Raw genomic sequence first — 16328 nt, 5'->3', positions numbered from 1 at the left:
CGTCCAACCTGGTTACTTTTGGCAAAGACGGTACATTTCGACTGCAGCAAGTAATTCGTGCCGCCTGAAAAGGCCTCTAACTTTACGCAGTTACTGTCGGCGACATTCTTGCTGACTCATTTCCCTCTGCTCTGGCATGCCGCGCGGGCTCCATCTTTCTCACTTCCCCGTATCGCATTCTGTGCTAACGACGGTCGTCGTTTTCCGTCTGTTATCATTCCCATCCTGCCTGGCTCCAGTCCAGTGTTGTTGTGTTCGCATTTACTCCTTCACGTCTTGTTCTGGCTGTTTTGCGCGCTTTGTTCGAAAAGAAGCGGGAGGTTTGAACAGAATAGCGCGATGATTAAAAGAGGTTAATTTGTCTTCCTTGACGCAAAAACAGGCGTATTCAACCTGGCGTGAATCCGGCGCGTGATGTAGCCTTGCGTGTCGCAAATAGCCGCGTTAAACGGGAACTGTTTTTTGCAGCTTTTGTTTCCTGCGATGCCTAATAATGGAAATGTCCAAAATTGGAAGCACTTATCTTCTTGTGATATTTGTGCTGTACTACTACGAGCTCTCTTCACGTTATCGTGAACCAGGATCCTTTATTTTTCCTCGGTACGTTAGTGCACACGGCCCGTTTGCTTAACTATACCTGCTTGCCATATTTGTCCTTTCGTAGTTTTTCTATTTCGTGATGTATTTCAATGACGAGCGCTCTCGAAAAACTATTTATAGTTATCGCATTTAAGCTGTCGTTGCCAGGCGTCGTATTTGCAATTCGGAGAGCTCGCTGGGCGAACCTAGAGGGAGAGAGATAGATGTTAAATGTTCCTTTTCTGGGCGGTCCGAACAGTGGTTAGGTTTGTCGGATGCCCATCAGCGGTCCCAGCGCAAGCGCGGCTGTCGCATGGCAACAGCTTTTTGGAGTCTCACGGCTAGGCTATTGCAGTCTGGCGACTCTTTTGGGCGAAATTTCCATTGTTGGACGAGTTGTTCGGTGCGTTTAGCGCACACAGGCGCCCTGGCAGAAGACCAGCCACACCTCTCTCTCTCTCTCTCTCTCTCTCTCTGTGTGTGTGTGTGTGTGTGCGTGTGTGTGTGTGTGTGTGTGTGTGTGTGTGTGTGTGCGTGTGTGCGTGTGTGTGTGTGTGTGTGTGTGTGCGTGTGTGTGTGTGTGTGTGTGTGTGTGTGTGTGTGTGTGTGTGTGTGTGTGTGTGTGTGTGTGTTTCGCGGACACGAATTCTTTTCTTTTTCGGTTTAAAGCTTCGCTGGTCTTAGTTCCAACTTGCTGCTTTATTGCGTGACCGCGTTTGACGTCTCGAGGTAAATCGTCCTCGGTTTCATTTCGGCTTTGAAATCTGACCGTACGCCCGTCTGTATATATAGCGCCGACTGCTTATCGAAACCACTCCTGCCTTAGTACATATTACAGTACTCTTAATCTCGCCCCACGTAAGATTGCAGCTATAAATCACTGACAAGAGCCATCTGTTCCGACAGCTGCTGGAAATTGAAGCCAGATTAAGGGCGTATATACTGCCGATTCGGTACTAATATTATTCAATCAGCTTCAAGGGCTGCGTCTCTCAAGAAAGATTGCCATAGTACCTCCATTGCACGCGCCTGTCAGTTTCGTACAGCATCCTTCGCTCTGCTGTGGTATGTTTGTCAAGGTTGTCGTAAAAAATAGGCCCCTGCTTTCTGGATGGCACGTGCGCTATAGCTTCCGAGCGTTTGGCCTGGTTGATGTATGCAGTTCGAGCTCGAGAGTATTCCGAGACTGCGCACCTTATCAGTCACTTGTGCCTGCCTTCCTCCATATTGTATAACCGGAGACGACAACGGCTGTCTGTGTCCATGTTTTCTGTCATCGCTTAAATGTTACAGGGCCGAAATAACGAGAATGTATCCCCTCGAACTCTTTACGGTCCTTATATCTCAATAAATAAATTGTATATTGAGATATATCTCAATAATGTCCTCATATCTGGCAGGCGATGATTCGAGGACATGCATCTCATGCTTGCGAACGGCATTGCTCAACACACAGCATGTATACTATATACGCAATAAACAATTCGTCATCGATGCAGTCTTGTCGTACGGACAAATTCGATTCCCGGTAGGTGCTTCCAGTTCGCTTTCCAGGCGCGGGGATGGAGCTGTTGCTGCGCATTCGCGCCATTTGCGCGAACGCATATTATGGGTACGCGGAGTCGACCACACTCGTCCTCTTCCTCCGAGACTTGTCACATCGCTCACCCGTGGCGTGGCGAGGCCTGTCCCCGTCTCCTATTGTTATAAATTGCAAGACGGCGAGCACGGCGACGCCGCTTTCTTCCTGGATCGCAGTTCTCATTCGTCCGGGGGTCACCGGCGGCATCTCTCTTTCTCTCTCCTCCCCCGCCCGCCTTTAAGAGGCGCCGGAGCCGCTACATCGCCCCAATGTACTTACTGCGATGTAGCCCGTGGCGGGGTAAGTAAATACGTAACAGTGAATACCCTAGCTGATATATTTATTTTTATTCAACTTTGCCTTCTTACAAAGCTAACCATGCTTCAACTGTTGCTTTTTACTTGTAGAGCTTTTGCGTGAGTCGTACTTTGTTTCCCTGTTGATATGCACCTCTTTACGAATAGCGAGGCCGGCTTTACTACAACGCTGCTTTGCTCCCGATAACGGTGGAATAAGCATTTGGAACTAGGGCATTCACTGGCTGGTTGTGCTTTCTTGTTAGTTCCGGTTTCCTTTTTTCTTTTTTCTTTTTTGCGTAATAGGCGTGACGTAATCCTTGCGATGACATGTCATGTCCCCGGGCGTCCAGGGCTAGCACGTGTAGTCGGCATTTGCTGTTTTCCGGCGTATGCCCAGCAGCGCTAGTACTGAATCTGACGATTAATTCCTGCGTAAACACGCTGAAAAACATTGGCTTCGCTGGACGGTTGTGGTATGCCTCAGTCGTGAATACTGTTCGTGCCCTTGTTCGCAAGGACAGTAGTAATTAGTTCAACTGCATTCCTCTTGCCCCGCCGCGGTAGTGCAGTGGTTAGGGCACTCGACTCCTGCTGTAGGATGCGGGATCATCCCAGCTTCGGCGGCCGCTTTTCGATGGAGGCGAAAAGCAAGGCGCCAGTGTGCTGTGGGGAGGCGTTGGCTGTAGGTTGCCAGTGCACATTTAAGAACCCCAGGTGGTCGACATTTCCGGACCCCTTCACTACGGCGTCTCTCATAGCCTGAGTCGCTTTCGGTCGTTAAACCCCATAAACCTAATAATCGTAACAGTGCATTCCTCTTGTGTCCGGTGGACATGCGTTCACTTTGCTGTGTGCTCACGACTCGATGTCTGGTGAGACGAAAGGCACCGAGCCGTTTCCTGAGGTCACGTCCAAGGCACACCACTAGTCAGCGAGCTAGGTGCCCGTCGTTCACAGCTTCTCGCGGGGTGATCGACGAGGAAGCAAATGTTCCAGCTATTGTTGCACCTGCCGTTTCGTGACTGATCGTTCTTGTGCCTCTTATGTCAGCTCTTGCGACCCCCCAAGCACGAAGGGCACTTTCCTGTTCTATATTATTATTTCGGTTTTCTCGCTTCGGTAATTGTTATTTCAATTTATACTGGCGTGCACGTTTTTTCTGGGAATCGCTCTTTATTATTCCGCTTCGCACCTGCATTGCTTCCACCGCAACACCGTGCGCACTTCACGAAGTCGCGCGACGAGTCACCGAAAGATATCGGGTTTTTTTTTTTTTTTTTTTTTTTTTTTTTTTTTTTTTTTTTTTTTAACATGCCTTTGGACGTGGAAACTGCGCCTTCGAAGTTGAAATAGGCGCGTCGCGCGTCACGGCGCCGCCGCGTCGCTTCGACTGCTTCGACGCCTCCTCTTCGTCGTCCGTGTGCATGGCGAGAAGAGGAGGGAGTGAATCGTGAGGCAGCCTCATCCGGGGTGCGTCTCTTTGTCTTTTTCCCTCCTCCTCATCTCGCTCTCTCTTCCTCAGTGGAGTAAAGAGTGACTCTAACGTCCGTTCACTCAATGTCCTGTTGCTGTGCAGAGCGGCAGAGAGAAGCAGTGCGTTCTATTGCGCCCTTCTTCCCCTCCTCCCCTGTCTTGTGGCGGGTCCGTGCACTCGATGTCCTGTTGCTGTGCAGAGCGGCGGAGAGAAGCAGTGCGTTGTATTGCGCCCTCCTCCTTCTCCTCCCCTGTCATGTGGCGTGAGCGCCTTCCGGGAATCCCAATGGCCTCCCCCCGCTCGCGCTCGTCGGTGTAGCATCATTTCGCGGCAGCGGTTTTCGGGGAACCGTTGCCCTGGAACGAACGACGGGGGTGCGGCGCGCAGTTATGGCGATCAGATGCACCCGCTCTCTCTCTCTTTTTCTTTTTTGTCTTGGATACTGCCATGAGAGCAAGCCTGCCCATCTCAATCGCATCTACTTATTTTACCTGTGCTCTCGCGCCTTCGCTGGTTGATCTTATTCCTTTACTTCTACCGCACACTCTCATGAGTACGACAGTGACATAAATGTGTTTCCCGCAAAGCATGTCGTTATACGGAGGCCCATTCTCAGCAGATTGCGCGCGCACGACAGATCCCAACGAAGGTATACGGGCGCGCGCGAGACAAAGGTGGTGGTGTCTGCGTTTAGTACGCGTATGCCCAGTTTTTATGGAACAGTGAAGAGCAGGAGTACCGTCGTCGCAGGTGCCGCTCATATTTTATTCTTTTCTTTTTTTCTTTTTTCATTTCGCGCTTTGTCGTCGCCGCCGCTCTTCGGCGAATTCTGGTTCCTATATATCGGGGAAGGGTGGGGACAACACAGGTGCTTCCATTGCAAGCCTCCCTAGAGTTCCGTCCACCCGCCCGCATACATATGTTGTTTCTATTCGCGTTGTTAAATAATTGTTTCTGGGTCGCGCTATGTTCCTGTCTACTTTATTGATTTTTTTGCCTTCTTGCATCGGCCGTGTCGTGCTGCGCGTCGCGCCACGTACACAGTTAGTGTGTGCTCAATATTTTATTGCTATTTTGCTTCTCCATTCATGCGGGCTACGTGTCTTGTGCTGGTGACGGCTCTTTGTTCATTCCACCGTTCGCTTTCTTTCGCGCGGGAGGAGACCTTTGTGTATCCTGGAGAACAACTCGGGCTGAGTCACGGGTGCGCAGCCACTCTTCTCCTACCGGCAGGCCGTCTGACGTCTGGGCCCGCGTAGACGAGCGAGCACACAATGGCTGTTTCAACCCACGTCCGCACTCGACCGCACCCGTGAGCCGAATCGCGCGTAAATTAAAGGTCATTAAACGCCTTCCTCATTTGTCTTGTGCGTGCAAGCTGTGAAAGGTGACTCACATCTTTGACGTGCAGCTGTATAAGCAGCGCGTCTTTCGGTCGGTCGCGTTTTCGCACGCCGCGAAAGCAGGGCCGATGAAGGCTACGACTCCCGTTTAATTTCAGCAGCCTCAATAACCTTTTTTAGATGAATCTATATCTGGATTGTACACCGGAGTTTTTGTACTTTACAAAAGGAATGTTCGGAAAGCTTTATCTGTGATACCGGAACCTGCGAATGAAGAAGATATTCCTTGTTCATCTGTCGGTGCATGGCTGTCGGCGCCGCAAGCCGCGTATATCAGTGGTAGAGTGGCAAAATAATTAACGTGGAAAGTCATCATCATCAGCAGCAGCAGCCTGACTATACCCACTGCAGGGCGAAGGCCTCTCCCATATTTCTCCAATTAACCCGGTTCTGTGCTAGCTGCATCCACTTGACCCCTGCGAACTTCTTAACCTCATCCGCCCACCTAACTTTCTGCCGCCCCCTGCTACGCTTTCCTTCCCTTGGAATCCAGTTTGTTACCCTAAGCGACCATCGGTTATCCTCTCTTCGCACTACATGTCCTGCCCATGCCCATTTCTTCTTCTTAATTTCCACTAGAATGTCGGTAACTTGAGTTATTTCTCTGACCCACTCTGCACGCTTCCTATCTCTTAATGTTACCCCTACCATCCCCTACCCTCGAAATCGTTCTGTCCCGTCATTGTATTGCTCTTTGAATCAATGGCGTTATGTTTCACGCGGTTTCTAGTACGGGCCTTTTATATATATATATATATATATATATATATATATATATATATATATATATATATATATATATATATATATATATATATATATATATATATATATATATATATATATATATATATATATATATCGTGTGTGTTGAATTGTGGTGCTGGCGAAGACTCTTGAGAGTTCCTTGGACTGCCAGAAGATCAAATCAGTCGATATTGTCGACCATAAACCCTGACTGCTCATTGGAGGGTCAAATTTTAAAGTTAAAGCTCAGCTACTTCGGTCATCTGATGAGAAGAGAGGAGTCGCTGGAGAAAGATTTGATGTTGGGAAAGGTTGAGGGTCGCCGGAGAAGGGGTAGGCAGCGAACGCGTTGGTTAGATGGCATCCTCGAGGCACTGCAGATGAAGTTATGTGATGTTAGGAAGATAGTGAGAGACCGGAAGGCGTGGCGTGACATGGTCCATAGGGTCACGAAGAGTCGGACACGACTGAACGACTAAACTGAACTGATATCGGGTGTGTACATTTCAAGGTCAGTCAGTCGGTCACTCAAATGTATGAGCTAGTCTCGGCCGAAGAAACAAGGGCCTTTTGTGCTGTGTCAGACCTCTTTGTCGTTATCTTCTTAGCCGCATGTCTTTCTGGCAAATAAACGGTTGTAGAAGTCCTTGCGTAAGGGCTAGTTGGTTCATACTATAACCAATGAAATGGTGCAAGGAACGGACACAGGAAAAGAAGTGGAATAGAAAAAGCGCGTTTCTATTCTTCTTCTTTTCCTGCGTTCGTCTTCTTGCACCGTTTCATTCGTTGGTAAATAAACGGTTGCCCGACGTACAGCTGTCTTCTACCGTTATTATCGACCCATCTTTCCTGTTTCGGGTTGGTCCTTCGCGCCAACTTTGATTTGGCACCTCGCATGTTGCAATCTTTCGTGCTTTTCCGACCGCTCTTCTCGCGCAATAAAAGAAAGAGATAAAATGGAGCTTGTAGACAAAGCGATAATAAGAAGACACGCTGCCTAAAGTAACTGAACGGAACTTAAAAGCCGACAGCGCCGAAAGAATTGTATTTAACCAGTCACTTCAATTTTGTTACTTTTCAGCGAGTTCTGTGATTCCGCTTAAGTCCTGTGTCGGCGGTTGGCATCGCGCCTCCGTCAGACGGCGCATGGTGCTGGCCTTTTGCGTGGTTATTTTTCCTCCCGATTACTTCGCGCGCGTAAGAATCATAACGCTGGTGTTAGCAATTGCCACAGAGTGCCTCTAAGTCTAGCGTAGCCAGCAACGTTTACGGCCTGGTAACTTCGCCTACGAACGGTATGGGAACGCGAGGTCAAAAATAGCGTCGTTGGAGAAGGAAGTTAACATCGGTGCGGGAAGATACAAACGCAGCGCCTCAGTGTCTTTCTTTTTTTTTTTTTGCTCCCCTCTCTCCTTTCTTTATTTCTCTCTCTCTCTCTTTACTGCTTTACGGACGCCCACTCGCGCTTTGCCCATGGGGGCGGCTAACTGTGCGCGTAGGGCAACCGTGCATGCAACGGGCAGGCAATATCGAGGAGCGTAGGTTGGAAACTGGCCAGAACTGCGCTGTGCCTGAAGTTAGGAGTGGAACGGATGCCCCCCCCCCCCCCCCCCCCCCCTCCGGCTACGGGTTTCTGGTGGACAATACGCCTGCTCACACGCGTAGCGCCTAGGAACATGAAGGTTACAGCAAATTAGGCGATAGAGATTTAAAAGGAATAAAATAAGGATAAACAGACGCGGGAACGGTGCACCTTTTTCGAGGCTTTTGCCCTCGCTAATGAAAGCGAAGTTGTATTTTTTCTTTTCTTTATAGCCGCGGGCAGCCACCGCCGACTCTACGTCCGTGGTTTCCCGTTCGGCTTGCATTCAGCCGGTGGCCGGTCTGTGGAAGGGGTCTTTGTTTCTTCTTAATGTGCCTCTCTCGACAGTAACGAATGTGCGCCAGATGCTCGCGACAACCTAGAGATAATTGCGCCACTATTTTTTTTTTTTTTTGTTCACCGTGAAACGCCGTTTGCTTCACGCAAGCTGCATATTTCGAAAGACCCACCGAAGCCCGAGTCAAAGCGCTGCTAGACTAAAAGGACAAGAAGTGAATAAAATATACGCTAAATGTTTGACCGCTGCTGCGACAGCGGGGCCGTAGCAGGCGATAATTTCGCGCCTCTTTTCAGCAATCGCTTCACTACTCTCTCTCCTCCCTCTTTCTGGGTGTCATAAAAAAAAAAAATCCTGACAAATCAAAATTGTAAATTTCCAAAGATAAGTTTCCGCGCTGTCACTCCCTTCCTTGCATTCCGGGGTTGACGATACCTAAATTGGGCCGTACATTTCGCGACGTTTTACGCGTTGGCGTCCTTATCGCCGCCTGCGGCGATTGGTTCGCGCCGTTGCTATCGCCCGAACGCGGGCCAATGACAGCCTCCCCGTCAGACCTTAACTGAAAGAGAAAGGCGGAAAACCGAACCGGGGAGGAGGAGGAGGCTGAGAAGGAAACCACTGGTTTACGACTCGTAGCGAGGGGTCTTTCTTCGTTCGACCAGTCAGGGTTAAAGTTCGTTACTGTCAAGCCAAGTTGCACGCGGGGCGTGCTTTTGCTGGAATGAGAAAGGGCAATAAAACTCGGCGCCGAATAAAATACGAAGACTGGGCCCGAACGCCGTGCGAAGCCTGGGGAGATGAGAGAGGGAGATCGAAAGAGAGTGGGAGGGGGGATCGAGAGAGGAAGGGGGGGGGGGGTGCAGGGCCTAGTTGTGCTGCAGCGTAGCGTTGTCAAACTCTGCCGCCCATGCCGAATACCACATCACGTGATCCCCTTCGACCAATGGCGTCGCCCTTTTCGGCGGGCCTTACTGTCGTCTGCTCGCGAGCGCGCTCTGCAACGGCACGCCGCGAGCTCCGTGGGTGACTGGTTGCCGAAAGAGTATGTATAATCCCGTAGTGACTGCGATGAACGATGCAGTTTCTCTACGACACTTTGCGAAAAGAAAGACGAATCTGGAAGTTCTTGCGGGAATAATTGCGTCGGCGGACTAGCGGTCCGCCCCTTCTCCTTAGGACGCGCGTTCATGCATGCAGTGGACCGCGGTGGTGGCGCGATCGTGCGCCTCCTCTTCCCGCGTGCGCGAGCGTCGGGGTGAGAAGGGAAGGGGAAGGGAGGCCTCGGCAACAGCGGCGGCGAACGCGACGCCGCTGCCGCAGCCAACGGGGCTCCTCCTGAGGGAGCGCGCGCGCGGCGAAGATGTGCGCGTGGGAGAGGAGGCGGCGGAGAAAGTTTGGTCGTCGCTACCAACGAGCGAGCTGACGCGTTTTGTTGCGTCGACGAGGAGGAGGAGGGGGAGGAGATCTCTCGGCGGTGGCGGCGGTTTGACGGCGCGTGGAGTCGTTGCTGCTGCCGCAGGAAGAGCAAGAGCAGCGTCACTTTCTTACCTGAGGGGTGTGTGTGTGTGTGAGCGTGTTCCGTGCGGTGTGCGCAGGCGGCGCTGACGTTCCACCTGCCGGACGGGGGCACCCAGCGCATGGTGGTCGAGGAGAACCTCCGCTGCATCGACCTGTGCCAGCTGCTCACGCTCAAGCTTAACGTGGCCCGGTCGCCCACCTGGACGCTCGTCGAGAGGATCGCGCAGCCTCGAATTGGTAAGTCTGGCTTTTGTATTTTTCTTATATCCGCCCTCCTCGTCGCTGCTTTTGTCTCGAGCTGTCACTTTAGGTTGACGTAGTGAGGTTGTGGCGTTATGTTGATATCAGTGTCGTTGTAGAGGGCTGGGTTAACTTGGCTAAGAAAGACACTAAAGCGACGACGTAACCATCTTTTAAATGTGGTCTGTCTGCGTTGAGATGGGGATCACAGAGCAATGCCTCTTCTAATATGTGTGCAATATTTTCACATTTTCCGACACGTAATTATTACTTGTAAGTCGGCTGCCCTGCGTAGCAGCTCACACGAGTTAATTTTTCTTTCTTTCTTTTTTTTTTTTCCCCACATAGTGCCTTCGATATCTCCTGGCGAGGTATGCTTCGCGTTTTATTTTTGCGTTTCCTCTGCCAGGTTCTTTAAAAACATCTTTACCGCTTATAATCTTTCACCCGTCACGGTTTGGCATGGAGATTCGAACCGCAATTTTATCCGACAGTGTTATCTAGTGTTATCTTTGGCCCAGTTCCTCCGCGTGTGTGACGCTGGCCGACTGTGCACACAGGAGCAGGTCTTGTACTGCGGTTTTATGGTTCAACACGGTAAAGTTTTTAGGCTAGTTGACGCGGCATGTTGAAGAAGCGCTACCACGACTTCAGACATGTCTAAAGGCTGAGCAGTGGGAGCTGCTTCTGCGCGTATATTTTTCGTGCGCAGGGCCGGGATAATTCTCGTGTGATTTATCAAGGTTGTCTGTCGTGGTCGCGTACGAGCAGCCGCGCAGCAGCATTCTCTAACCAGGATCTAAGAGCATATTCTCCCTTTCTTTTTTTTTTTTTGTATTTTTATTTTGCGCAACTGCCTGTCGCACGCTATGTCGGTCGTGACACGAGAAGGCGCCTTACGATATTATGATTATTATTATTTCTTTTTTTTTTTCCCCTTTCGAGACAGCTGTCGCCGTCCTAAGAGTGAGCTGTACGATTGCGGCCCTGCGGGGCAACTGCTGGCGCGTTTAATTTTAAGCCTTCGGCCGAGACTGGGCACGCATAGCAGCGGAAACGGCTGGCATACCTGTCTTGTTGCTGATGCTCGAAGAGACTCGACTGGTTTTTGGGCCGGCACTCTACTCGGCTTTGATTGGTGGCGGACTGCTCCAACAAACACAGGAACGCATGGCATCAGACTAAAATGTCCAACGGTAGCAGCCGGTTATCTCGATTTGGGAGGTACTATTGCGATCGAAATGGACCCGAAGTCAACTCTTCGCCAAGTTTAGCCGTATTTGTCTAGCGGTACATTGACAAATTCGTATGCGGTACGTGAGTTGGAGGGGGTCGAGTTTCATAGTACACCGTGGGGGTGAAACCGCCGTTTTTTAATGGGCGCCCGCTTCCACCGACCACTGACTCGTCTTTCTCTTGAAGTGAAAAGCTTGGACCAGTTTGTGGCCGAATCGTTGTCGGTGGATTCGTGATTTGTTCCTTCGAACGGCTGAGATGCGCGTTTTGCGGTAAAACCTAGTTATGCAACATTCATGTTGGGCCGTAAAGAGCTTCTACAAGGTCTACATCAGAGCTGCGCGTGCATTGGTGCCATTCGCTTTACAGTGAGATTAATTGCCGTGACATGTTAAGTGGAATGTAAAGCGGGAGACGCTGAATGTTTGCTTGATTCGTTTAGGGGGGGGGGGGGGGGGGGGGGGACGAAACCTATAATACCCGTGTTGGCACTAACCTCGGTTAAAAGTGTTTACGTGAATTCCCGAGTGTGAAGGAAGATTCCAGTCAGCTACTCTTCATTAGCATTCACCTGATCACAGCCGCTTGGCTTGAAAGGAATGCTATGCGGCCGTCTCAAAACGCTGCAGGTTGTAACGTTATAACTCGTCGACCAGACCGAGTTTCTCATCGTTGTAGCCGTATGCCTGCGCTCGGGTGGATGATATATGTCAGTGAGGATCACTCCCCTGATCGACTTTACAATACAGTAGCACTTTACTTACAACACTTTACATGATACAGGAAGCGTGCTGAAAAAGCTGCCAAAAGCCAGCTTAACAGGGCCGTCGGCCCTGCATTGGCAGAAGTCAGTGAACAATGATAAACAGCTTCTCAGTCGAGAGAAAACAAGGGCACAGTACATGGAATAACACCATGAAACATACATGGCAAAAAAAAAAAAAAAAAAAAAGGACATCGGACACGAATACATTTCACCTGTAATTCGAACAAAGGGAGCAAATTGTAACTTAATGCACGCAATCAACAAAGAAACGATAGCGTCTACTACATTTTGAAAAGATCACGGAATGTCTTGAAAGTAATGTTTTGAATCTGTATATTTCGAGCATCTAAAGAATTCAGTGTCCGTGGTAATTTGTTCTGTAACATTTGTAGACCCTACGTCCTGCTTGTTTTAACTTTGCAAGGCTCCAAATGCCGCATATTGCAATACTATATCTGCATTTCTTTGTAGTTTAGCTGTTTTCTAAATAAACTGTGGTTATATTTAGTGTCCTGTTTAACAGTTTAACAAAGCCGGTATTCATAACACTTTGCGGCTGGCACTGTGTTGTACTTGACTAATAACTTACACGTATGAGAGTGCACAGCTTTTAAAAACTTTCAAGGGCAACCCGTGCAGGTACGTCTGTACACGCTGTTACAATCGCTATAATTACCTCCATCTTAATCGTGACGTCACGCCGGCGGAGATATCGTGCGAAGCACTATTTCCCTACATTTTGCGGAGGGAGCAGGGTGTCAGAGGTTCTTTTTCAGTATTTTTGAGTATTAATCCCCCGGACAGCTCCAGCGATGAAATTTCATCTGTTCACCAGGTTGTGGTGACAAATGTATATTGGTGCGGGCCTCTAGCCTTGGAATGCTCGTCGCCCTTTCGCCTGGGACAAAATCGAAGTGCAGAGGCTTTTGTCCCTATCAAAGGGTGAGCCTGGACTAAGGGCCCGAATGGAAATCATCCCCCGCCGAGATGGCGCAGTGGTTACGGCGCTCGACTACTGTTTCCAATGGTGCGGGCGAGGCCGCTTTTCGATGGAGGCGAAAAGCAAGGCGTCCGCGTGCTGTGCTATGTCAGTGCACATTTCCGGAGACCTCCACTACGGCGTCTCTCGTAGCCTGAGTCACTTTAGGACGCTAAACCTCACAAATCAACCAAAACCAATCGAAATCATCTCTCCAACTCGAAATGTCAGTAAAACTCTCTCGCACACACGCGCGCGCAGAAAAACGAGGCATCCGCTGTTTTCAGGACGCTGTGCGGGGACTTGGTATTTTTAGAGGTCATCTCTTCGGCTATGTCAGTTCTAAAGTTTTCGTTGTTGAATCTATCGCACATTATATCTAAGCCAGCTGTTGTGATCCTACGCTGTGCTAAAGTCCTTCAATACATTGAGGGACTCTGGCTGGACATTCGCAAATTTAGCCGCCCTAGTGAAGCTCAGCAGGGCTTTATTGACGAAGGACGTCTGCACTCCATCCGTGCGAACGTTCCGTTCCGTTCCCTTCTTTGCTTAGCAACACGTCCTAAGCGGGCGACAGAGGAAAAAAAAAAAAGATAAAAAGTCAGTATTGCCGCGGCAACGTGCAAGCCTCCACGGCCCTGCGCGTTTGACGAATTTCAAAGAAACAGCAGAAAGAAAAGAAACAAACGGCGAAATTTTTACAGTTCTCAAATCCCTCCCTCCTTCCGCGTTCATCGTGCGCGTGCCAGCAACGTTTCCCAAAACGTTTTGTATTCTTTTTTCTCATCTCCCCACACACCTCTGCCCGGCGCTGCTTTAGAACAAACACGCACACACCCTGCTGTGTGCGTGTGTTTGTGCGCGTTCTCTCCCCCTCTTTTTTTCCGCATGATTGGATGTCTGTTCCCGTAGCCTTTTCTTGATATTCCTGCCAAGCGCCGCCGCTTCGTCTCTTCCAATAACAAACACAGGCCTGTGTGCTGCCGCGCGGTTGAGCACAGCCTTCGCTGACTCTCGCGAAATGGTAAAGCTAGGAGGATGAAGGCGTGCGGCAGTGTCGACTTCCCGATCTCCTCCTCCTCATCTTCTCCGAAGAGACCTGCTCGAACTGCACTTTTCTAACCCTCCCCTCCCGGCCCCCCTCCGTACCCTTTTGCCGCTGCCGTCTAGCTTGTGTGTACATAAGCTTCGCGCCGCCACTGAAGAGCTTTCCCTGCGCTGAAAGACGTCCAAAAGAACACAGCGGGGAACGGAAGACGAAAGCTTGGGTGCGTCTTTCATCGCTCTCTGGCTCCTCTCTCTGTTCAGTAGCTTTTCAGTTGCTCTTTTTTTTTTTTTTTTTTTTTTTTTTTCTCTCTGAGACGGCTGATTGCACCAGCTGAATGGGCGGTCTCCGCTTATCGTTCCTGGCGAGAGTAGCATTGCCACAGTCACCTTCAACTTGACTGCGATGTGAAAGTGTTGCGAAATTTAAATCCGCGCGTTTAAGCGTATTGCTTTCGCCGTTGAAAGCGCTCGCTAAAAATGGATCCACATGTGAAGCTGGTTGGTTAGGTAGAGTGGTAAAGCTGTAAATTTGTCGTCTAATACGTTTCGTTCCCCGGAATCGCCTTATCGAAACTGTAAAAAAAAAAAAAAAAAAAAAAAAAAAGGCTTGAGCTCCCTGTACTCGAAACCTCGAGCGAAGGCGACGGCTGCAAGCGACGAGCTGCGTGGTTTGCATTCGCGGAAAATTTCGTTCGTCGCCTGGAACCTTTCCGGCGGTTAGCCCTCCCCCGCGGGCTTGTTTTCCGATTTCTCATATTGCTTCTCTTCCGTGATTTGCGTGAGTGCGGGACCGGACGCCGAAGGAGACCGCGCTTCGGTGGCAGCAAAATTCATAGCGCCCGTACAATGTACCGTACAGTGTTAGTGCACGTTAAAGGACCCGAGGTGGTCAAAGTTATTCCGGAGCCGTCCGCTACGGCGTCCCTCATAGCCGGAGTCGCATTGGGATGTTTGGTTTGGTTTCGGAGTTCAACGTCCCAAAGCGACTCAGGCTATGAGAGACGCCGTGTCACGGCTCCGGAATAATTTTAACCTCGGGTTCTCTAACGTGCACTGACATCGCACAGCACACGGGCGCCTTGCTTTTCGCCTCCACCGAAAAGCGGCCGCCGAGGCCGGGATTCGATCCGGCGTCCTTGGGCACAGTAGTCGAGCGCCCTAACCACTGCGCCATCCTGGCGGGCCGCATTGGGATCTAAATCACTTTAAACTAAACTGATGTCCGTTATGTTTTCACTCCTTGCTTCTCGCCCTTGTGTGCGTGTGTGTATGCGATGTGCTGATCTTATGAGTCGCCGCTTGAAGGCGGTCAGCCGTCGATGTGTGGCGGCTGAGATTTCCAGGACATCCTGGCTTAAAATAGACAGCTGCGAGAAAGGTCGTGCGCGGCGCCTTTTCGTACGAGTGCCTGTAATCTTCACTTTTGCACTGCATTCGGGGACGGAATAAAGATAAACCCGCGCGAAGCAGCCGCTTGTGCTAAACAGAGTCAGGAATCCATGCCAGAGGATGCTGGCGTTGTAATGTCGACGCTCGTATTAAAAGAGGTCAGCGAATCGAATTAAGCTCATTAGCCGGCGCTAGATGAAATATCGCTTCGGCTGGCTTAAAAAGCGCTGAAACGACACCTGGAGCGGGGTCGCTTCGGCGAAGGAGCCTTACTTGAAAAGCACGCGTGTTGTGCGCGCGGGCTCCTTCCTGCTCACGTAATCTTGGGTCTCCGCTCCCCCGTGTCGCGCGGAGGTCAGCAGCCGGTCTTGCTTTGCGTCCCGGCACAGCGCCAGGGTGGCTGTGACACCATGGCATGCCTCGCGTGTCATTTTTTTTTTTTTTTTCCCCTTGGCTGCTGATCCTGCATGCATTTCCTCAGCTGGCAGAATTCCCCCCCCCCCCCTTTTTTTTTTTCCCCTGTTCAGAAACAGAATGTCAGCTCACGTCACGGCGCATAACATCAGCTAACGTCACTGGCTATCTCTGTTCCACAGACAGAGAGAGAGAAGGGGGTGGGGTGGGGGGTGGCAGACGAGACAAAAAGGGTGAGGAGATTGGCGGCAGGACCGCGTCTTTAGCCTGCTATTCCGCGCTGCAGGGAACTCGCGTGAAGGGAAGAAGGTAGAAGGTTTGCAATGAAGGTGATTATATCATGATCATCATCATCAATATAACTGAACTCACAAATAGGCAGAGGTCTCTCTCACATCCGTGCAATATTAACCCTGTCCATGCTCTGGCACGTACACTCACAGTATTTTCGTTGTGCGGCAGGCTCCATATCACAAGGTGAGAGCTAGTTGCATCGCCATCATCAACGGGACGGCCACAAATGCAAATCGCAATGCCTCTCTCGTCCTGCTGACCATTTATCAGCGCGGATCCCATCACTCGATTTCAGTATTTGCTGCGGCCGCTACACAAGGCCGACTGCCCGTTTCTTCCTGCTGATTTCATCCAGAACAGCCGGCTCTCCCATTGCTCACGCTTTAATCCACGCGCCGTTTGACGGCTTGAGGGAGGCGTTTCATTGGCACCCTGTTGACTTAAAAAAGACAAAAAGAAATAAATAAATTGAGCCGTT

The 16328-nt window shown here is 50.3% G+C and overlaps 1 protein-coding gene across 3 annotated transcripts in view; it reads left to right on the top strand.

The window, feature by feature from the left end:
* The window catches only part of LOC146199607 (growth factor receptor-bound protein 14-like), a 195185-nt gene that overhangs the window by 162367 nt on the left and 16490 nt on the right, over positions 1–16328 (top strand). For all 3 annotated transcript variants that reach the window (XM_084595124.1, XM_084595125.1, XM_084595126.1), the window contains one exon: positions 9563–9722. In XM_084595124.1, coding sequence (XP_084451250.1) covers positions 9563–9722 — 160 coding nt within the window. The remainder of the gene's footprint in view (positions 1–9562; positions 9723–16328) is intronic.

Source organism: Amblyomma maculatum, chromosome 2 (assembly GCF_055883805.1).
Source record: "Amblyomma maculatum isolate TAMU_Amacu chromosome 2, ASM5588380v1, whole genome shotgun sequence".
Classification (NCBI taxonomy): Eukaryota; Metazoa; Arthropoda; class Arachnida; order Ixodida; family Ixodidae; genus Amblyomma; species Amblyomma maculatum.
This window is presented reverse-complemented; position numbering and strand designations above follow the sequence as displayed.